Consider the following 23,444-nt stretch of genomic DNA (forward strand, 5'->3'; position numbering starts at 1 on the left):
ATAGAGGACAGAGGTGAGTAACAATTAGGACAGTTGGGGTATAGAGGTCATAGTCCTACCAGCTGCTGAAAGCTCTCTTTCCATGGGTTGGGCTGCTCGTACTCCTCTGGGTTAATCTGGAAGAACTTCCCCGCCTCAGGGTGCATCATGGGACGCGTGTACTCAAACACATCCATGTACAGCCTCTTCCTGTGAAGCAAAGCAAGGCACACAGACAGACACCATCAGACAGGGTTACTTCACTATGTGACCTAGATTAGATTTTGTGCATCGGCTTGCTGAAACTGCTGATTAACTGAGTGGTGCGGGAGCGACTTGAATGGGGATGTCCATTCTATTGCTATGGTCTCACCATCCATCCAGTCAGTCAGAACGAATGGCAGTGTGTCTCACCATCCAGACACACACAACCAGTCAAACAAGGCTGGTCATGGCTCACTTCAACACCATCATCCCGGAAACCTTAGATCCACTACAAATCGCATACCGCTCCACCAGATCCACATATGGCATAATCTCAATCCACACTGCCCTTTCCCATCTGGACAAAAATAACACCTATGTGAGAATGCTATTCATTGACTACAGCTCAGCATTCAGCACCATAGTGCCCTCAAGGCTTAACACTAAGCTAAGGACCCTGGGACTAAACACCCCCCTCTGCAACTGGATCCTGTACTTCCTGACGGGCTGCCCTCAGGTGGTAAGGGTAGGCAACAACACATCTGCCATGCTGACCCACAACACAGGGGCCCCTAGGGATGCGTGCTCAGTCCCCTCCTGTACTCATTTACATCATTACATTTAAGTCATTTAGCAGACACTCTTATCCAGAGCGACTTACAAATTGGTGCATTCACCTTATGACATCCAGTGGAACAGCCACTTTACAATAGTGCATCTAAATCTTTTAAGGGGGGGGGTAGAAGGAAAATCATATTTATACTGATAACAAGTTCAAACAGGTGCCATTAATACAGGTAACGAGTGGAGGACAGAGGAGCCTCTTAAATAAGAAGTTACAGGTCTGTGAGAGCCAGAAATCTTGCTTGTTTGTAGGTGACCAAATACTTATTTTCCACCATAATTTGCAAATAAATTCATTAAAAATCCCACAATATGATTTTCTGGATTTTATTTCTCATCCTGTCTGTCATAGTTGAAGTGTACCTATGATGAAAATCACAGGCCTCTCTCATGTTTTCAAGTGGGAGAATTCGCACAATTGGTGGCTGACTAAATACTCCTCTGCCCACTGTATAATCAGTAATGACCACTACTGGATAGAATGCTGTATGTACATTTCCTGGTTCAAAGGTCAAAATGACATGTTTTACCATCCGTTGTCTTTACTATCATTTTTCTATATCTAGAGATACAGTGGCAAAGGAAAAGTGTTCACCTCTTTGCTCATTCCATGTAGTGTGCTTTCTGTTGTGACTTCAAACTCCCCTTGCTTTTCCATTGACAGTAAGGGATCATCTGTGGAATCCTCATATTCATAACTAACTACTCCCTGTTCACCCACGACTGCGTGGCCAAGCATGACTCCAACACCATCATTAGGTTTGCTGACGACACAACAGTGGTAGGCCTGATCACCGACAACAATGAGACAGCCTATAGGGAGGAGGTCAGGCCAGGACAACCATCTCTCCCTCAATGTGAGCAAGACAATGGAGCTGATCGTGGACTACAGGAAAAGGAGGGCCGAACAGGCCCACATTAACATGACAGGGCTGAAGTGAAGTGGGTTGAGAGTTTCAAGTTCCTTGGTGTCCACATCACCACCAAACTACCATAGCCCAAACTCACCAAGACAGTCGTGAAGAGGGCACGACAACACATTTTTCCCCTAAGGACACTGAAGAGATTTGGCATGGGTCCCCAGATCCTCAAAAAGTTATACAGAGGCACCATTGAGAGATTCCTGAATGGTTGCATCACCGCCTGGCATGGCAACTGTTCAGCATCTGACCATTAGGCTCTACAGAGGGTAGTGCGTATGGACCAGTACATCACTGGGGCCAAGCGTTCTGCCATGCAGGAACAATATATACTTGGCGGTGTCAGAGGAAGGCCCAAAAAATAGTCAGAGACTCCAGTCACCCAAGTCATAGATTGTTCTCTCTGCTTCCGCACGGCAAGCGGCACCGGAGTGCCAAGTCTAAACCCAAAAGGATCATTAACAGCTTTTACCCCCAAGCCATAAGACTGGTGAACAATTAATCAAATGCCACCCCCCGCCCGTATTTACACTGCTGCTACTCGCTGTTTATCATCTATGCATAGTCATTTTCTCCCTACTTACATGTACAAATTATCTCAACTAACCTGTACCCCCACACATTGACTCGGTACCGGTACCCCCTGTATATAGACTCATTGTTATTTTGTGTTACATGTTTTGGTTTATTTAGTAAATATTGTCTTAACCATTTCTTGAACTGCAAAGATGGTTAAGGGCTTGTAAGTAAGCATTTCATGCTAAGGTCTACACCGGTTGTATTCTGTGCATGTGACAAATGCAATTTAATTTGAAGCAGACAGGCAACCAGACAGAGACACAGGGACAACTGAACCAGCCACTCACCAGAGGATGGGGTCATTGGCCAGTTCACTGAAGCGTTTGCAGACACATGCTGCGCGACACAGGTCCTGCTCCAGCAGGTAGGAGAAGATCTTCAGAACCACCTCGTCTGGCAGCTTCTCCTCGAGGTAGTGCTCCGCAGGCGCTGCTAGTGGTGAAAGCAATGAGATGGACACTTTATTAATGGAGGTTTTCACATGTCCAAAGTAATAACAGGAGCGGGACAATGAGATGGACACTTTATTAATGGAGGTTTTCACATGTCCAAAGTAATAACAGGAGCGGGACAATGAGATGGACACTTTATTAATGGAGGTTTTCACATGTCCAAAGTAATAACAGGAGCGGGACAATGAGATGGACACTTTATTAATGGAGGTTTTCACATGTCCAAAGTAATAACAGGAGCGGGACAATGAGATGGACACTTTATTAATGGAGGTTTTCACATGTCCAAAGTAATAACAGGAGCGGGACAATGAGATGGACACTTTATTAATGGAGGTTTTCACATGTCCAAAGTAATAACAGGAGCGGGACAATGAGATGGACACTTTATTAATGGAGGTTTTCACATGTCCAAAGTAATAACAGGAGCGGGACAGAAAGAATGTCCAACACAGAGCAGGGTCTTTTTTAACCTCCAATTCTCATAACACGTTAACCAACACCTCCAAAACCTTTGTCTTTGGTTTCACTCTATTGTGTAAGTCATTTTTGTCTTTTAAAGATGTTTGTAAGATTAACCAGAGGTGAGAAGTGACAGGACAATGATTCTAATAAATCAAAATTCAACAAAAAGTTAAAGATAAAAGTATTATTTTACCTGGTAAATCTTGAGACTTTCCTGACACTCTGGCACGTTTTGCCCGATGGCCAAAGTCTTCTGTGGCTGAAGTGGAAGCACCCTGCGCATAAAAAAAATGTATATATGGTTATAAGCATTGATAGCTTTGACACGTTTTGATAGAACAAACAGTGGTCATCTGCTTAAAACGATCGTATAAATATTTCAGCATTGTTTTTAATAAATCAAATTCTTCAATTAATCGATACCGCTAGTGAAATACTAATCAATTATGCAAAGACAAAAGATGAATTATCAAATTCAGCCCGTGGGTGAAAGGATGACATGCATTACCCACTGATATTGCTCAACAGTCTAGGTTATAATGTCTGCAATATGTCTTCATAACCAGTGGCACTCAACAGCCCGAGTTAAGTGAGCTGATTCATTATGGCAGATCCATGTTCAGCAGGCAAACAGATAGAAATGTCATGAGTAGAGCTAAAATTAGTCATTATTCTACATGTCAGAGGCATCATGTTTGTTTTACATAACATATGTCTATCTATATAGTGCACTATATAGGCAGACATTTGGGACACATTCCATTCTAATGACTCACCTCCATGTTAGTCTTTGCTGGACACGTTGCTGTTCTCTTGGGTAATAGAGACTTTCTTCGAAGTTGGTACGGACTATTCTGAGCTCCTGGACCGGATTCTTCTGCAACCATATCTGCAGGGACGTCCTCATCTGGAGAGGAAGACAGGACACAGTCAAAACAACCATATCTGCAGGGACGTCCTCATCTGGAGAGGAAGAGAGGACACAGTCAAAACAACCATATCTGCAGGGACGTCCTCATCTGGAGAGGAAGAGAGGACACAGTCAAAACAACCATATCTGCAGGGACGTCCTCATCTGGAGAGGAAGAGAGGACACAGTCAAAACAACCCTATCTGCAGGGACGTCCTCATCTGGAGAGGAAGAGAGGACACAGTCAAAACAACCATATCTGCAGGGACGTCCTCATCTGGAGAGGAAGACAGTCAAAACCCTCTTAGCTTAAGCTACGACAAGTAGAAATGTTACGGCTGCACCGTAGTGAGCTACATTTCCTGCACAGCGCTAAAATCCTTCCCAGAGTACAGTTTTAGAAGTCGGCATGCCTCTCAGATCGCTGACTGACAGCAGAGTATTCGCCTTCATTCCGGTCAGTATCTTCTAAATAAAAGAGGAATACGTGAAGAATGAACGTTAGAATGAACCTTAGCTACATGAAGTAGCTAAGAGAAAACATTTCATGTAGTCCAAGGTCTCATAGGAAACACTGCTTCCTACCCTGTCACAATAACTGATCCCTGGCATTTTAATTTGTTGCCATGTCAAACACTGTATTCAAAGAACTATAGATGTAGAATAATCATTCTATTTCCATGATTCCAACAGTTCACCAAAGTGTTTTGCTCAAAATCACAAGTCAATCGCAATTGCAACATTTTGGTAGAAAAATAATGCCTAGACTGTTTGCCCATATCGTGTAGCCCTATGTGGCAGTGGAAATGACCTCAAATGAAAATGATTTTATACTATTCAATTCAACCAAAAACTATCAGAATGGAGAAAGATCCATTGAAATCACTTAGAATATGTGTGATGTAGGGTTTTTATAATGGTGCACAAGACACCTATCTGATTAGCGCCTGACTGAGTGGACTACTCCATTGCAGAGGCCATGTGGATGGCACAGTCCACCACTAAGACGTGATGCTGAAATTGTATATGGTTATATTATATTTTAAAAAATGATGGTGCATCACTAATAAATCTAATATTATTTTATAACAAATGCACTCTCCCACATTGGATAAAGTCGCTGTCCGCGGTTCTGAAACAATCTTCAGAGCACCGTAGAATTTGCACCTTTCCCTATGTTGCTATGTGCATAATAGCAAAGTTGACCAGCATATTGAGATTGAGAACAATGTGAGGCAGCAGCAGCAGAGATGATTAAACAGCCCTTGCATTAGCCTAATTGTCTAAGAAAAGTGAGGAGAGAAAAAAAAAATCTACTTAATTAGGTCTATAATCAATAACCCAACTTAAAATGTGCCTGGCTTTATAAATCATCCCTATACAGTGGGGCAAAAAAGTATTTAGTCAGCCACCAATTGTGCAAGTTCTCCCACTTAAAAATATGAGAGAGGCCTGTCATTTTCATCATAGGTACACTTCAACTATGACAGACAAAATGAGACAAAAAAAATCCAGAAAATCACATTGTAGGATTTTTTATTAATTTATTTGCAAATTATGTTGGAAAATATTTGGTCACCAACAAACAAGCAAGATTTCTGGCTCTCACAGACCTGTAACTTCTTCTTTAAGAAGGTGCTTTTACACCTGCATTGTTTGCTGTTTGGGGTTTTAGGCTGGGTTTCTGTACAGCACTTTGAGATATCAGCTGATGTACGAAGGGCTATACAAATACATTTGATTTGATTTGATTTAAGAGGCTCCTCTGTCCTCCACTCGTTACCTGTATTAATGGCACCTGTTTGAACTTGTTATCAGTATAAAAGACACCTGTCCACAACCTCAAACAGTCACACTCCAAACTCCACTATGGCCAAGACCAAAGAGCTGTCAAAGGACACCAGAAACAAAATTGTAGACCTGCACCAGGCAGGGAAGACTGAATCTGCAATAGGTAAGCAGCTTGGTTTGAGGAAATAAACTGTGGGAGCAATTATTAGGAAATGGAAGACATACAAGACCACTGATAATCTCCCTCGATCTGGGGCTCCACGCAAGATCTCACCCTGTGGGGTCAAAATGATCACAAGAATGGTGAGCAAAAATCCCAGAACCACACGGGGGGACCTAGTGAATGACCTGCAGAGAGCTGGGACCAAAGTAACAAAGCTTACCATCAGTAACACACTACGCCGCCAGGGACTCAAATCCTGCAGTGCCAGACATGTCTCCCTGCTTAAAACCAGTTAAGGATAGGCAGAATACTGCCCCCTTTGGAGGAATTGCGTGCCCATAGTAAACTGAAAAAAAATCTGTCCAAAATTGCTAATATATGCATATAATAATTATTGTTGGATAGAAAACACTCTAAAGCTTCTAAAACCGTTTGAATTATGTCTGTAAGTATAGCAGAACTCACAGGGCAGGCAATCTCCCAAACTATTTTTTGTTCCAGAATGCCTGAGAGCAAGCAAGAATGTCCGATAGATTAGATAATTGTTTTGACTTTTAGAACATCCTAAAGCTTGATTCTGCACTTAGTTTGACCAGTTTAGTCGACATATAATATATAATTTTGAAGTTTTGATGCGCAACTGTTCGTGACCAGAAGTCATTTTTGGCAGTATTTCAGCTGGAACTTGCAGCATATGCTAATACAAAGACACACGAATTGAAACCAAACAATGTTTTGGGTAAGTATGACTTCTTCCACTACATTCTGATCGAAGACCATCAAAGGTAAGGGAATATTTATGTTGTAATTTTGTGTTTCTGTTGACTCCAACATAGCGGAGAAATATTGCTTATGTCTGAGCGTCGTCTCAGATTATTGAAAAATGAACGATTTCTGTAACGTTAAAAAGAAATGTGACAAAGCGATTGCATTAAGAAGCAGTGTATCTATATGTAGAACATGTATATTTAGTCAAAGTTTATGATGTGTATTGCTGTTATCTGGCGTTATCTGGCGGAGTTTTCTCCGGACATTTTTTTAGCATTTTCTGAACATGGCGTCAATGTAAACGGTGATTTATGGATATAAATAGCATATTATTGAAAAAAAACAAATGTACTGTGTAACATGTCCTATTACTGTCATCTGATGAAGATTTTCAAAAGGTTAGTGAATTATTTCTCTTTTAATCCTGCGTGTGATTGCATCTTTTGTTCGACAAAATGGCTGTATATCGGCTGTGTCTTTGGTGGTGGTTTGACATAAATATGTGCTATGTTTTCGCCGTAAAACATTTTAGAAATCTGACTTGCTGGGTAGATGAACAAGGTGTTTATCTTTCATTCGAGCTATTGGACTTGTTAATGTGTGGAGGTTAAATACTTCTAAGAATATTTTTGCATTCTTTGCGCCATCTTTTGAGTTGAGCGTGCGGTGCCCTTGGGGAACGTGGTAGCGTGAACAAGTTAAGCCAGTACATGTCCAGGCCCGTCTGAAGTTTGCCAAAGAGCATTTGGATGATCCAGAAGAAGATTGGGAGAATGTCATATGGTCAGATGAAACCAAAATATAACTTTTTGTTAAAAACTCAACTCGTCGTGTTTGGAGGACAAAGAATGCTGAGTTGCATCCAAAGAACACCATACCTACTGTGAAGCATGGGGGTGGAAACATCATGCTTTGGGGCTGTTTTTCTGAAAGGGGACCAGGACGACTGATCCGTGTAAAGGAAAGAATGAATGGGGACATGTATCGTGAGATTGAATGAAAACCTCCTTTCATCAGCAAGGGCATTGAAGATGAAACGTGGCTGGTTCTTTCAGCATGACAATGATCCCAAACACACCGCCCGGGCAACGAAGGACTGGCTTCGTAAGAAGCATTTCAAGGTCCTGGAGTGGCCTAGCCAGTCTCCAGATCTCAACCCCATAGAAAATATTTGGAGCGAGTTGAAAGTCCGTTGCCTAGCAACAGCCCCAAAACATCACTGCTCTAGGGGAGATCTGCATGGAGGAATGGGCCAAAATACCAGCAAGAGTGTGTGAAAACCTTGTGAAGACTTACAGAAAACATTTGACCTCTGTCATTGCCAACAAAGAGTATATCACAAATCAAATGTCAAATATATCAAAGTATTGAGATAACACAAGTTTATTGACCAAATACTTATTTTCCACCATAATTTGCAAATAAATTCATTAAAAAATCCTACAATGTGATTTTTCTGGATTTTTTTCTCTCATTTTGTCTGTCATAGTTGAAGTGTACCTATGATGAAAATTACAGGCCTCTCTCATCTTTTAAAGTGGGAGAACTTGCAATTGGTGGCTGACTAAATACTTTTTTGCCCCACTGTATATCTACATAAATAAGACAGATCCTGCTTCTGTTGCCTGTTTGAGTGTTTGTTTAATAGCCTACTGATTCCATGAGCACCAAGCCTCATGCAGCAGCAAATGTCAGACAAAGCAATTTCACAGATTGAGCTGTTTCTAATCTTTGCTAGGCTGTAATAAAGGCTTGACACATTTTTTTTTTACATTAGAACAGACTGGTATTACTTAACATTTATTCAGTGTTGTTTACACTGTTCCAAACGGGCAGAAAAATAACTAATCTAACATCTGCACGCAGCTCTCGCTCCTATACCCTCTTCTTATTGTTATTATTACAATCATCATTATAATAATGTAATGTTGTTATCAGTAGGATTAGTATAGTATCCTTGTATAACCACCATCGAGCTGTCGGCCTAAGAGCGCGTCCTGTTTAGTCTTAATTCCGTAACTTATTGGGCCTATATTTCAATATATAGGCTACAATATCAATCAATCATTCATTCCATCACACAGCATACGAGACGTTCATGTTTTGAAATGCAATCCATGATTGTAGTTTAAAAATTAAACAAAAATGGAGCTTTGAATAATTAGCCTAAACAATAAATCAACCGCAATTCACGAATATGTGCAACCGATGTTATACCGCTGTAATAAAAGGTTGATATATATAAAATAATATTAAAAATAAATAAAATATGTTAAAACAGACTGTCTGATACACTTATTTAGTGTTGTTTACACTGTTTAAATAAAAATAGATTAATCTAAAAGCAACTGTTCGGGCACAATACTCTCAGGATGCGTGATCCTATACTCTCATTTATCTGGATTTCCAGTAGTTTCCACAACTAAGTCAAATGTCTTCCACAGATCTGACTTCCTTTTTCCCTCCTGGGCAACCAGTAAATATTCACCCGTTTTGAGTTTCTTTTTCACATGCGCCACATCCATTTTGCTGTCACGTGTGACTGTTTTCGGAGTTTGTTATAACCAATTTATTGAGGTGATTATGATAGGCTATAGCTCAGGCCATATTGTTCACATGCATGCGATGCTTACATGTTTCACGTAAAGAGAGCTGGGGTTGAGCGAATGGGGAATGTTTTTCCTAAACAAATGAGGGATTTCAGTAACAGAACTTTTCAGTCAAACAAGTAAGTAACCAAATGGCTGAAATGATGTAGAGGCTTCAGCACGGACAGCACAATAAACACTTGCTGTGGTGCCTTTTCACTGCAGTAGGGAGGAGATAGAGACAACGTGCACCAGTCACACGCTGTCATTTGTTCTTTAAACAGTGTGACCATCAGGCTCTTTGAGTAATTTGTGCATCTTTATTATCTAATCAAACAGTGTGCTTAAAGCATTAGACAAGGTCAGTGGGGCGGCAGGTAGCCTAGTGGTTAGAGCGTTGGGCCAGTAACTGAAAAGGTGCTAGATCAAATCCCCGAGCTGACAAGGCAGATAACCCACTGTTCCTAGGCTGTCATTGAAAATAAGAATTTGTTCTTAATTGACTTGCTTAGTTAAATAAAGGTTAAATAAATAAAAGTGCATATGTAGTTGATTTTATTCAAACACATAGGCTGTATATCTATATGAAAAAATGTGTTTAAATATTTCAACCTATTGATTGGTCAAAAGAACAGGACCGCTCTCGGTCAACTAAGATTTTATTTTATTTTTTTAGTCGGGACAGCCCTAATGGTTGCTACCCTAGGGCCACACACTATTCAAAGCAAATTTAGAACTTTAATTATTCAAAAACATAAAATAACGTCAATTTAAAAATAGGATATTTTGGTCATATTGCCCGGCCCTAGTATATACACACCATATACAGTGGTGTAAAGTTCTTAAGTAAATGTACTTTAAAGTACTACTGAAGTCATTTTTTGGGGTATCTGTACTTTACTTTTACTTCACTACATTCCTGTCATGGAACACACCTAAAGAAAATTATGTACTTTTTACTCCATACATTTTCCCTACACCCAAAAGTACTTGTTACACTTATGAAGAAAAAGGGGGAGACCTAGTCAGTTGTACAACTGAAAGCCTTCAACTGAAATGTGTATTCTGCATTTAACCCAACCCCTCTGAATCAGAGAGGTGCAGGGGACTGCCATAATCGACATCCACGTCGTCGGCGCCCGGGGAACAGTGGGTTAACTGCCTTGCTCAGGGGCAGAACGACAGATTTTTACCTTGTCAGCTCGCAGATTCGATCGGCTACTGGCCCAATGCTCTAACCACTAAGCTACCTGCCCTCCCCATCCCTGGTCATCCCTACTGCCTCTTATCTGGTGGACTGACTAAACACAAATGCTTTGTTTTTAAATTATGTCTGAGTGTTGGAGTGTGACCCTGGCTATCTGTAAATAAATAAAAACAAGAACATTGTGCTGCCTGGTTTGCTTAATATAAGGCATTTTAAATTATTAGTACATTTATTTTTGATACTTAAGTATATTTAAAACCAAATACTTTTAGACTTTTACTGAAGTACTATTTTACTGGGTGACTCACTTTTACTTGTCATTTTCTATTAAGGCATCTTTACTTTTACTTAAGTATGAGAATTGAGTACTTTTTTCCACCACGCAATGGTTTTTCTATACTGTTGAAATGATTTCTTAGAAGTTTTTCAATAAATGTTCATATTTGAAGCTGCTTAAGTGAATACCTGCAGTTAACTTGTGCAATACGTTAGGAGATAAAGCATACATGTTCTTAATTTCACCAGTCACATTATGAAGCTTACCGTAGAGTTCACCAGAACGGTTGAGCACGTCATGTGTTTGTAAATAGCACAATAGGAGAAAGCGGGAGCAGGTGAATCCAGCTGTGTATTGACAGGGCTGCGTTTTATATTGAAAGTCAGCTGTGATTAGGGACATGCAACTATAGTTTTCCTTCACAGAAAATAAATGAGCGTAACATATTCATCAGAAGACAAAGAAGTGCAAGGCTATTTGGCTAGCAGCAACACAAGTAAATGAGCTTACAATGAAAAAGGTGTTTTTTTCCCGCAAAAACGACACATGGCCATCCTATGTCTAATGTTTACCATAGAACGAATGTAGCCAGCTATGTTCCCTAATGTTTTGTCTACAGTTAATCTGGTATTTTACCAGAGAAAAGTAGGCTGGCTAAGCCGAGAAAAGTAGCTACACATCAGTCAGAGAGATGTCTGCTGATAGAATGCCCGTTGGTGAATTCTCATCCAAGCGGAGAAGTGCAACTGAAGCACAGAATGTGTGATGCCGCGCAGAAATTAGAAGCAGCAGTTTACAAAACCCCCCTTGTCATGGAAAGCACCTAATATCAACAGCTGTGCTGATCGGAGCAGGTTACAGAACCAAGAGAAACCGGCTAGCATGACTAGTGATGCACAATAATCGGTGAACATATCGGAATTGGCTGATATTAGCTAAAAATGCCAACGTCGGTATCGGCACAATGTCTAGTTTAAAGTCGATGTGCAAAACCGATGTCAAAGCTGACGTGTATACCTATATAACGTAGGTAGGTACATGATGTAATGACGCCACGTAAAACACAGCATTCCTAACCTAGCCCACAATGTCTGCTGTGTGGAGCGAGCAGTCAACAAGTCAAGCAGTCATTTGAAAGATTATGAACATTTCAGTAAGACAACTAAAAAGGCTAAATCCATTAAACGGCAAGACAACAAATTCATTTCCCTTGACAATCAACCGTTCTGTCGTGGGTGATGTTGGCTTTCGTGACTGGTCGAGCACCGGTACACACTAAGGTTACCAAGTGAGCTATTTTTCATGTTGCCCTACCGGACTTACACTGTAATAGCGTCACTGCTATTAGCTTCACGACATACTGTAGAACGCAGTTTGGGTCTTTTGCATGTAAAAAAATACACGTCAAATAACAATATTTGATGTGTTAAATAACACAGTTCTATTATAGAAAGTTGTGTGTTCTGAATTTGCAAGTGCAAGCGCCACCACTACTATCAGTAGCACTGTCAAAGCTGTACAAAAAAAGTCTGCAGACAACGGCCACGAAAGATGTGTTTACAATATCGCATTGGTAATAAAGCATTATTTGTCCAACCGCAAGTAGCTAGCTAGCTTAAGCTTGGTACCAAGCTATCACCAATACAACCAGCCTGAAAACAATTAAATGAAAGAATTAATGGGGCCATGTATCGTGAGATTTTGAGTGAAAACCTCCTTCAATCAGCAAGGGCATTGAAGATGAAACGTGGCTGGGTCTTTCAGCATGACAATGATCCCAAACACACCGCCTGGGCAACGAATGAGTGGCTTCGTAAGAAGCATTTCAAGGTCCTGGAGTGGCCTAGCCAGTCTCCAGATCTCAACCCCATAGAAAATCTTTGGAGGGAGTTGAAAGTCCGCGTTGCCTGGCAACAGCCCCAAAACATCACTGCTCTATAGGAGATCTGCATGGAGGAATGGGCCAAAATACCAGCAACAGTGTGTGAAACCTTGTGAAGACTTACAGAAAACGTTTGACCTCTCATTGCCAACAAAGGGTATATAACAAGTATTGAGATAAACTTTTGTTATTGACCAAATATTTTCCAACATAATTTGCAAATTTGATTGTAGTGGCTTCCTTTCGTCTTTACCATAGCCACTGCCCAAGCCTGAAGCGGGGTTGTTTGGTACGCATACAGTCCACACTCAAGGTTTTCAAACGGCCAAACATTCAATGACATCCAGGGATGTGGTGCAACAAAAATGTTTATTCTTCTTATATCTAACAAATAAATGATTCTTCAATCAACTTAAAGCATAGAATACTTTATATGGAAAATGCATATTATGACCTGTCTGTATGTCTGTATGGTCAAAAAACTATACCGCTCCCGCGTCTAGCAAGGACTCTCCCTCTCCCGAAGGCCCAACTTCCTGCCTTTATCCTAACACACTTACCACAATACAATGAATAGGCAAGAGGGGGGGCCAAAAACTAAGTTACACTAACAACAAATGAATATATCTCAATCAGGTAAATATAAATCATAAAAGGTACGTACCTAATATTTCATCATTTACATTCAATATATTTACACAAATATACATGGAGCTCCATATGTTCGGTCTTTTATACAAATATGTCCAAATCGGCTCTAACAAAATTCATAAAAAATCCTACAATGTGATTTTCTGGATTTTTTCCCCTCATTTTGTCTGTCATAGTTGAAGTGTACCTATGATGAAAATTACAGGCCTCTCATATTTTTAAGTGGGAGAACTTGCACAATTGGTGGCTGACTAAATACTTTTTGCCCCACTGTATATCTATAATTCCATGTGTATAACTTGTATTATCATCTACATTTATGATGAGTATTTCTGTTGAATGATGTGGCTATGCAAAATCACTGGATGTTTTTGGAACTAGTGAATCTAATCAGCCTACTCAGTGACACCTACAGAACACAATGTAAACTCAGATTTTCTGATATAAATATGAACTTTATCAAACAATACATGCATGTACTGTGTAACATGAAGTCCTAGGAGTGTCATCTGATGAAGATTATCAAAGGTTAGTGATTCATTTTATCTCTATATGTGCCTTTTCTCTCTCTCTCTTTGGCTGGTAAAATTGGCTGTGTATTTTAGTGAGTTGTTGGTGACCTAACATAATCGTTTGTGGTGCTTTCCCCGTAAATCCTATTTGAAATCAGACACTGTGGTGGGATTAACAACAAGACTACCTTGAAAACGATATAAGATACATGTATGTTTGAGGAATTTGAATTATGAGATTTCTGTTCTTTTGAATATGGCACCCTGTACCATCACTGGTTGTTGTTATATCGCTCCCGGTAACGGGATCTCAGCCATAAGAAGTTAAACAAGCTTGGAATGTGAAGCAATGAAATGGGGTATCAGCCTACTCAGTGACACCTACAGAACACAACTGAAGAATTTAAGCACATATTAGCGTTGTAGCTCTTATTGCGGGACTGTGACTGTGTGAAATCACCTCCCCAGTCAGCTTATTGTGTGTATTGACATTCATTTTGCACTGTACAGCTTTACCTAAGGATTGGGGATCAATGAAATTGGGTATCAGTCTACTCAATACCCAAGATATTCCTCCAAAACATTCACGCAGTATTGTTTTTCCTCAGGTGTTCAATACACATAGGTTGACAAATGTGTCTCAATTCACAGTTGTTTGAGAGTCCCGCAATAAGAGCTATGACGCTAATGTTCTCTGGGTGTCACTGAGTAGACTGATACCTATGGATTGTGGATCAATGACATGGGGTAAGGCTGTACAATGAATTAAGTATGCCCCCAATGCAATTCTAAAGTATAATACATCCAGTGTGATTTCAAAGGACTGTCAAATTATTGTCTTGATGTGGTGGTTGATTTTATACAGTAACATTGCAACCTCGTTTAGCATGATCCATTCAATTATGGCATAATTCCACTATTTGTATTCATTTGCATCAATGTCAATTACTTACTTTTATTTTGAAGGCTAACCGCAACGTCCACTATTGTGGCTAGCTTCACATAGATGGGTCCGACCACCATTAATCAAATAAGAACAGTCTTGTAAATTAGGGTTATTTAGATGACACCTGGCTATATAATTAGCTAGTTAACTATATAGCTACTGAAACAGATGTCATTTTGCTATGTTTTTGGGGAAGAACATTGTTTGCATCCAGGAGCTAGCTAGCTTTTTTTATGACCAGCACTGTAGGTGCGCGAGACAACTTTACCAGCATCATAGCATATGTATCGATGAATCGTTGGGATATATAATATTCGAGTGATAGTGTAATCAACGTGTAATAACGTGTAATAACTTGGTAAAAAGTTTATGGAGGCGTTAAATTATTATGTGATGTGCAGTCATATTCAGGTCCTGATGGGTCAACAAGCTTATTTGTCAAATAGTGCTATTCGGCGTATATCTTTTTTGACACGCAAAGACCCAAACGCCGTTCCATAGAAATCCTGGTTGAGAATAAAACGACTCAACGAAACCGTAAGTAAAATAAATAGGTTTTGATTATGTTTTACTGGTAATGGGGACACACACAAATGCCAACAAAATAACTTTTTGGTCAGTGTGGTGTGTGTGTGTGTGTGTGTGTGTGTAACCTTTATTTAGTAGGCAAGTCAGTTAAGAACAAATTCTTATTTACAACGATGGCTGGGCAACGCTGGGTCAATTGTGAGCAGCCTATAGGACTCCCAATCACGGCCAGATGTGATACAGCCTGGATTCGAACCAGGGACTGCAGTGATGCCTCTTGCACTGGGATGCAGTGCCTTAGACCTCGAGTCCATGTGTGTGTTTTAACTATTTAACTGTACTAGAATGCTTAAAAGGCTGCTAAAATATAGGTTATCAGATATCAGTATTGGCCAAAAATGGCATATTGGTACATCACTACTAGTGACGCAGTGACACATGGATGGTGGTGTATGCTGATCACAGATCATAGAATTACCAGAAGGGACCAAGCCCACTCACCAATTCTCAGTCTCCTCTCTAATCTATTTGACTTTTGTTATAGCATTGGCTATCCTTTCCTTTTAGCTGTAGTCATTTCCCACAAACTTTCCCACTGTGTTATTCAATCTCTGTCTCAGGTTCCTTGACAACATGACATAAGATAAATATTACAATGCAGTGCACTAACAAATTCATAAACTAGTTAGGAATGTGGCGCTGGACATTTCACCGGCAACATTTTAATTTACCGGACATTTGAGAAATCTGTAGGACGCACATACACTGGGTGCATAACCTGATTAGGGTGTCCACCCACGGTGCTCAGAATGACAGAAATCACATTTAGATTATAACTCTAGGACAGTTGTGGGAAGACAGAGCCCCAAATGCATACAACAACAAGGCCTAGGCTACATTAAAAAACCCAGTTAAAAAGCAATGAGTCTGATGCAACATATCAGAATGTTTGGCTTAATGTTGATAAACTACTATTTCTTCATATTATAAGCGCACAAGGCAGTAGGATACGTGGGTATGTTCATTCCATAATGCAATTAGCTGGGAAACACTGTTGTCAAAAGGGCGCCGCAGTTTCATGTGACAGTGATGAAAATATCCATTAGAAAATGGAGAAAAAGAGGAGATCTAATAGGCTACTTTGAAGCAAGGTAAGACATGCCTCATACAGTTGAAGTCGGAAGTTTACATACACTTAGGTGGGAGTCATTAAAACTCATTTTTCAACCACTCCACAAATGTATTTTTGGCAAGTCAGTTAGGACATCTACTTTGTCCATGATAAGTAATTTTTCCAACAATTGTTTAGACAGATTATTTCACTGTGTCACAATTCCAGTGGATCAGAAGTTTACATACACTAAATTGACTGTGCCTTTAAATTTCAGAAAATGATGTCATGGCTTTAGAAGCTTCTGATAGGCTAATTGACATCATTGGAGTCAATTGGAGGTGTACCTGTGGATGTATTTCAAGGTCTACTGTCAAACTCGGTGCCTCTTTGCTTGATATCATGGGAAAATCACAAGAAAACAGCCAATACCTCAGGAGAAGAATTGTACACCTCTACAAGTCTGGTTCATCCTTGGGAGCAATTTCCAAACGCCTGAAGGTACCAAGTTCATCTGTACAAGCAATAGTACGCAAGTATAAACACCATGGGAACACGCAGCCGTCATACCGCTCAGGAAGGAAACTCGTTCCGTCTCCTAGAGATGAACATAATTTGGTGTGAAAAGTGCAAATCAATCCCAGAACAGCAAAGGACCTTGTGAAGATGCTGGAGGAAACAGGTACAAAAGTATCTATATCCACAGTAAAAACGAGTCCTATATCGACATAACCTGAAAGGCCGCTCAGCAAGGAAGAAGCCACTGCTCCAAAACCGCCATAAAAAAGCCAGACTACGGTTTGCAATTGCACATGGGGACAAAGATCGTACTTTTTGGAGAAATGTCCTCTGGTCTGATGAAACAAAAATAGAACTGTTTGGCCATAATTACCATCGTTATGTTTGGAGGAAGAAGGGGGGGCTTGCAAACCGAAGATTACCATCCCAACTGTGAAGCACAGGGGTGGCAGCATCATGTTGTGGGGGTGCTTTGCTGCAAGAGGGACTGGTGCACTTCATAAAATAGATGGAATCATGAGGTAGGAAGATTATGTGGATATATTGAAGTAACATCTCAAGACAGTCAGGAAGTTAAAGCTTGGATGCAAATGGGTCTTCCAAATGGACAATGACCCCAAGCATACTTCAAAGTTGTGGCAAAATGGGACAAAAAAAGGACAATGAAGTCAAGGTATTGGAGTGACCATCACAAAGAAATACAACCGGACATAAATCATTCTCTAGTATTATTCTGACATTTTATATTCTTAAAATAAAGTGGTGATCCTAACTGACCTAAGACAGGGAATTTTTACTAGGATTAAATGTCAGGAATTGGGAAAAAACTGAGTTTAAATGCATTTGGCTAAGGTGTATGTAAACTTCCGACTTAAACTGTATGTATTAAAACGTTCAGGTTTCAAACGATGAAGAATGTTTTCAAAATGCATAACCTACTGCCTCCAGCTCATTGCAAAGTGGTGTGTGACATGCTGATGAAGCCTGCCTTCTGTTGCCGTTTGAGATGCTGCAGTAGCAGCTCTCGCACTGTGACAGATTCTCTGCGCTGTATCTATCTGTATGCTGTACGGGTGTGATAAGATACAATATTTTAATTATGTACGCACGTGCCAATTTAATTCCACTAAGTTAACCAATAAGCATGTATTTCCATCAATTAATAGTCTAAAAAGCCTTATTTCACAATATAATTTTTTTCCTTCTCCTTGACAATTGGCCGGGCTCAATTTTATTCATTGGCGTAACCATTTTTTTTTTAATAGCCCTAAAACCAGCTATTATGCTGGCTCCATGTCATCTACAAGACCCTGCTAGGTAAAGTCCCCCCCTTATCTCCCTCACTAGCTTTAAGCACCAACTGTCAGAGCATCTTACAGATTACTGCACCTGTACATAGCCCACCTATAATTTAGCCCAAACAACTACCTCTTTCCCAACTGTATTTAATTTATTTATTTATTTTGCTCCTTTGCACCCCATTATTTTTATTTCTACTTTGCACATTCTTCCATTGCAAAACTACCATTCCAGTGTTTTACTTGCTATATTGTATTTACTTTGCCACCATGGCCTTTTTTGCCTTTAATTCCCTTCTCACCTCATTTGCTCACATTGTATATAGACTTGTTTATACTTTATTATTGACTGTATGTTTGTTTTACTCCATGTGTAACTCTGTGTCGTTGTATCTGTCGAACTGCTTTGCTTTATCTTGACCAGGTCGCAATTGTAAATGAGAACTTGTTCTCAACTTGCCTACCTGGTTAAATAAAGGTGAAATAAATAAAAATAAAAAATAAATATTACCGTTTAACCAAAACCGGGTTAGAGAGAGAATAAATACAAGGATATTGGCCAGCGAAGCTAGCTGTTGGATGAGAACTCCTCCTGACAGAAAGGGCATGAGCAGTGAATTAAGTAACCCCCCAACAGCTTGCTCACATCTGGGCACAGCCCCTTTGCCTACAAGGAGGAGGCTTAAACACATTTAGATGGGTTACAAAGATCTCCCTAGAGTGTAGCAACAACAACGGAGCCAGCCTCGATCCTATCATGTCTCTGTGCCAGCAGCAGCTTTATGACTATTTAACTCTCCTGATGAGAGGTCAGATTCTAGGCCTCGATCCTATCATGTCTCTGTGCCAGCAGCAGCTTTATGACTATTTAACTCTCCTGATGAGAGGTCAGATTCTAGGCCTCGATCCTATCATGTCTCTGTGCCAGCAGCAGCTTTATGACTATTTAACTCTCCTGATGAGAGGTCAGATTCTAGGCCTCGATCCTATCATGTCTCTGTGCCAGCAGCAGCTTTATGACTATTTAACTCTCCTGATGAGAGGTCAGATTCTAGGCCTCGATCCTATCATGTCTCTGTGCCAGCAGCAGCTTTATGACTATTTAACTCTCCTGATGAGAGGTCAGATTCTAGGCCTCGATCCTATCATGTCTCTGTGCCAGCAGCAGCTTTATGACTATTTAACTCTCCTGATGAGAGGTCAGATTCTAGGCCTCGATCCTATCATGTCTCTGTGCCAGCAGCAGCTTTATGACTATTTAACTCTCCTGATGAGAGGTCAGATTCTAGGCCTCGATCCTATCATGTCTCTGTGCCAGCAGCAGCTTTATGACTATTTAACTCTCCTGATGAGAGGTCAGATTCTAGGCCTCGATCCTATCATGTCTCTGTGCCAGCAGCAGCTTTATGACTATTTAACTCTCCTGATGTGAGGTCAGATTCTAGGCCTCGATCCTATCATGTCTCTGTGCCAGCAGCAGCTTTATGACTATTTAACTCTCCTGATGAGAGGTCAGATTCTAGGCCTCGATCCTATCATGTCTCTGTGCCAGCAGCAGCTTTATGACTATTTAACTCTCCTGATGAGAGGTCAGATTCTAGGCCTCGATCCTATCATGTCTCTGTGCCAGCAGCAGCTTTATGACTATTTAACTCTCCTGATGTGAGGTCAGATTCTAGGCCTCGATCCTATCATGTCTCTGTGCCAGCAGCAGCTTTATGACTATTTAACTCTCCTGATGTGAGGTCAGATTCTAGGCCTCGATCCTATCATGTCTCTGTGCCAGCAGCAGCTTTATGACTATTTAACTCTCCAATGTGAGGTCAGATTCTAGGCCTCGATCCTATCATGTCTCTGTGCCAGCAGCAGCTTTATGACTATTTAACTCTCCTGATGAGAGGTCAGATTCTAGGCCTCGATCCTATCATGTCTCTGTGCCAGCAGCAGCTTTATGACCATTTAACTCTCCTGATGTGAGGTCAGATTCTAGGCCTCGATCCTATCATGTCTCTGTGCCAGCAGCAGCTTTATGACCATTTAACTCTCCTGATGAGAGGTCAGATTCTAGGCCTCGATCCTATCATGTCTCTGTGCCAGCAGCAGCTTTATGACTATTTAACTCTCTTGATGAGAGGTCAGATTCTAGGCCTCGATCCTATCATGTCTCTGTGCCAGCAGCAGCTTTATGACTATTTAACTCTCCTGATGAGAGGTCAGATTCTAGGCCTCGATCCTATCATGTCTCTGTGCCAGCAGCAGCTTTATGACTATTTAACTCTCCTGATGTGAGGTCAGATTCTAGGCCTCGATCCTATCATGTCTCTGTGCCAGCAGCAGCTTTATGACTATTTAACTCTCCTGATGTGAGGTCAGATTCTAGGCCTCGATCCTATCATGTCTCTGTGCCAGCAGCAGCTTTATGACTATTTAACTCTCCAATGTGAGGTCAGATTCTAGGCCTCGATCCTATCATGTCTCTGTGCCAGCAGCAGCTTTATGACTATTTAACTCTCCTGATGAGAGGTCAGATTCTAGGCCTCGATCCTATCATGTCTCTGTGCCAGCAGCAGCTTTATGACTATTTAACTCTCCCGATGAGAGGTCAGATTCTAGGCCTCGATCCTATCATGTCTCTGTGCCAGCAGCAGCTTTATGACTATTTAACTCTCCTGATGTGAGGTCAGATTCTAGGCCTCGATCCTATAATGTCTCTGTGCCAGCAGCAGCTTTATGACTATTTAACTCTCCTGATGAGAGGTCAGATTCTAGGCCTCGATCCTATCATGTCTCTGTGCCAGCAGCAGCTTTATGACTATTTAACTCTCCTGATGTGAGGTCAGATTCTAGGCCTCGATCCTATCATGTCTCTGTGCCAGCAGCAGCTTTATGACTATTTAACTCTCCTGATGAGAGGTCAGATTCTAGGCCTCGATCCTATCATGTCTCTGTGCCAGCAGCAGCTTTATGACCATTTAACTCTCCTGATGTGAGGTCAGATTCTAGGCCTCGATCCTATCATGTCTCTGTGCCAGCAGCAGCTTTGACCATTTAACTCTCCTGATGAGAGGTCAGATTCTAGGCCTCGATCCTATCATGTCTCTGTGCCAGCAGCAGCTTTATGACTATTTAACTCTCCTGATGAGAGGTCAGATTCTAGGCCTCGATCCTATCATGTCTCTGTGCCAGCAGCAGCTTTATGACTATTTAACTCTCCTGATGAGAGGTCAGATTCTAGGCCTCGATCCTATCATGTCTCTGTGCCAGCAGCAGCTTTATGACTATTTAACTCTCCTGATGTGAGGTCAGATTCTAGGGCTCGATCAGGAGCAACACAAATTAAGAGCCGTTTGGGAAAGTAGACTAATTGTAACAAACAATAAAGAACATCGATCCCAGACCAGTCCTCCCACTACTAAACTTGTAATTCGTGACCTCCACTAGGTCTGAAAGACCATAAAAAGAAAACCACATCGTAGGTTCAGAAGCAGCAGGTCAGAACGTTCCCCTGGAAAAGCCAAAATGGTTCTGCCTGGAAGACATAGGACAAATTATTTACATTAACATTAATAGGAGCCTAAACGTCCTGTTGTACAAACAAGATATGTCAAATCAAGTGGCTTGGTGAACTAGGCTACCTCTCAGGTCATCAGGGTCAGAAGAACTTCCTTGTGTGTGTGTGTGTGTGTGTGTGTGTGTGTGTGTGTGTGTGTGTGTGTGTGTGTGTGTGTGTGTGTGTGTGTGTGTGTGTGTGTGTGTGTGTGTGTGTGTGTGTGTGTGTGTGTGTGTGTGTGTGTGTGTGTGTGTGTGTGTGTGTGTGTGTGTGTGTAATTGGGTCACACAGAGACCCCCTAAAACCTTCCCTGTCCGATTGTATCAAGCCTAACTATAGGCACACAAAATAGCTACATCATTTGATTAGGCCAATAATCAGCCATACATACATGTGGCTGTGGGCAAATAAATAAATATATATATATATATATATATTTTACACACAGAACAAAAATATAAACGCAACATGCAACAATTTCAACGATTTTACTGAGTTACAGTTCATATAAGGAAAGTCTGTCAATTTAAATCAATTGATTAGGTCCTAATCTACAGATTTCATAGGCCCAGGGGGCCAAGGCCCACCCACTGGGGAGCCAGGCCCAGCCAATCAGAATGGGCTTTTCCCCATAAAACAGCTTTAGTACAGACAGAAATACTCCTCAGTTTCATCAGCTGTCTGGGTGGCTTGTCTCAGACGATCCCGCAGGTGAAGAATGTCCATTGCTCGTGTTTCTTGCCCAAGCAAGTCTCTTCTCATTATCAGTGTCCTTTAGTAGTGGTTAATTTGCAGCAATTTGACCAGTCGTCTCCTCTGAACAGTTGATGTTGAGATGTGTCTGTTACTTGAACTCTGAAGCATTTATTTGGGCTGCAATTTCTGAGGCTGGTAACTAATGAACATATCCTCGACAGCAGAGGTAACTCTGGGTCTTACTTTCCTGTGGAAGTCCCCATGAAAGCCAGTTTCTTTATAGCACTTGATGGTTTTTGCGACTGCACTTCAAGAAACTTTCAAAGTTATTGAAATGTTCCAGATTGACTGACCTTCATGTCTTAAAGTAATAATGAACTGTTGTTTCTCTTTGCTTATTTGAGCTGTTCTTGTCATAATATGGACTTTGTCTTATACAGAAGATTGCACTGTTTGGTAAACCACCGCTACCTTGTCACAACACCACTGATTGGTTCAAACGTATTAAGGAAAGAAATTCCACAAATGAACTTTTAACAAGGCACACCTGTTAATTGAAATGCATTTCAGGTGACTACCTCCTCATGAAGCTGGTTGAGAGAATGCCAAGAGTGTGCAAAGCTGTCATCAATGCCAAGGGTGGCATTTGAAGAATCGGAAATATATAATCGGAACACTTTTTTGGTTACTACATGATTCCATATGTGTTATTTCATAATTTTTATGTTTCAACTATTATTCCACAATGTAGAAAATAGTAAAAAATAAACAAAAACCCTGGAATGAGAAGGTGTGTCCAAACTTTTGACTGGTACCATATATAG

The 23,444-nt window shown here is 40.8% G+C and overlaps 1 protein-coding gene across 3 annotated transcripts in view; it reads right to left on the reverse strand.

Moving 5' to 3' along the window:
- Window positions 1–23,444, reverse strand: part of LOC124040308 (F-box only protein 11-like) — a 39,674-nt gene that overhangs the window by 12,502 nt on the left and 3,728 nt on the right. For 2 of the 3 annotated variants that reach the window (XR_006839700.1, XM_046357371.1), the window contains exons 2-5: window positions 4,000–4,130; window positions 3,417–3,498; window positions 2,594–2,738; window positions 60–189 (exon numbers count right to left, since the gene is read on the reverse strand). Coding sequence is in view for 2 of the 3 variants with exons in the window: in XM_046357371.1 (XP_046213327.1) it covers window positions 60–189; window positions 2,594–2,738; window positions 3,417–3,498; window positions 4,000–4,130 (488 nt within the window). In the remaining variant the exon portion in view is untranslated. The remainder of the gene's footprint in view (window positions 1–59; window positions 190–2,593; window positions 2,739–3,416; window positions 3,499–3,999; window positions 4,131–23,444) is intronic. The other variant, XM_046357372.1, reaches the window with a different exon arrangement.

This window comes from Oncorhynchus gorbuscha, linkage group LG07 (genome assembly GCF_021184085.1).
Source record: "Oncorhynchus gorbuscha isolate QuinsamMale2020 ecotype Even-year linkage group LG07, OgorEven_v1.0, whole genome shotgun sequence".
NCBI classification, from domain to species: Eukaryota; Metazoa; Chordata; class Actinopteri; order Salmoniformes; family Salmonidae; genus Oncorhynchus; species Oncorhynchus gorbuscha.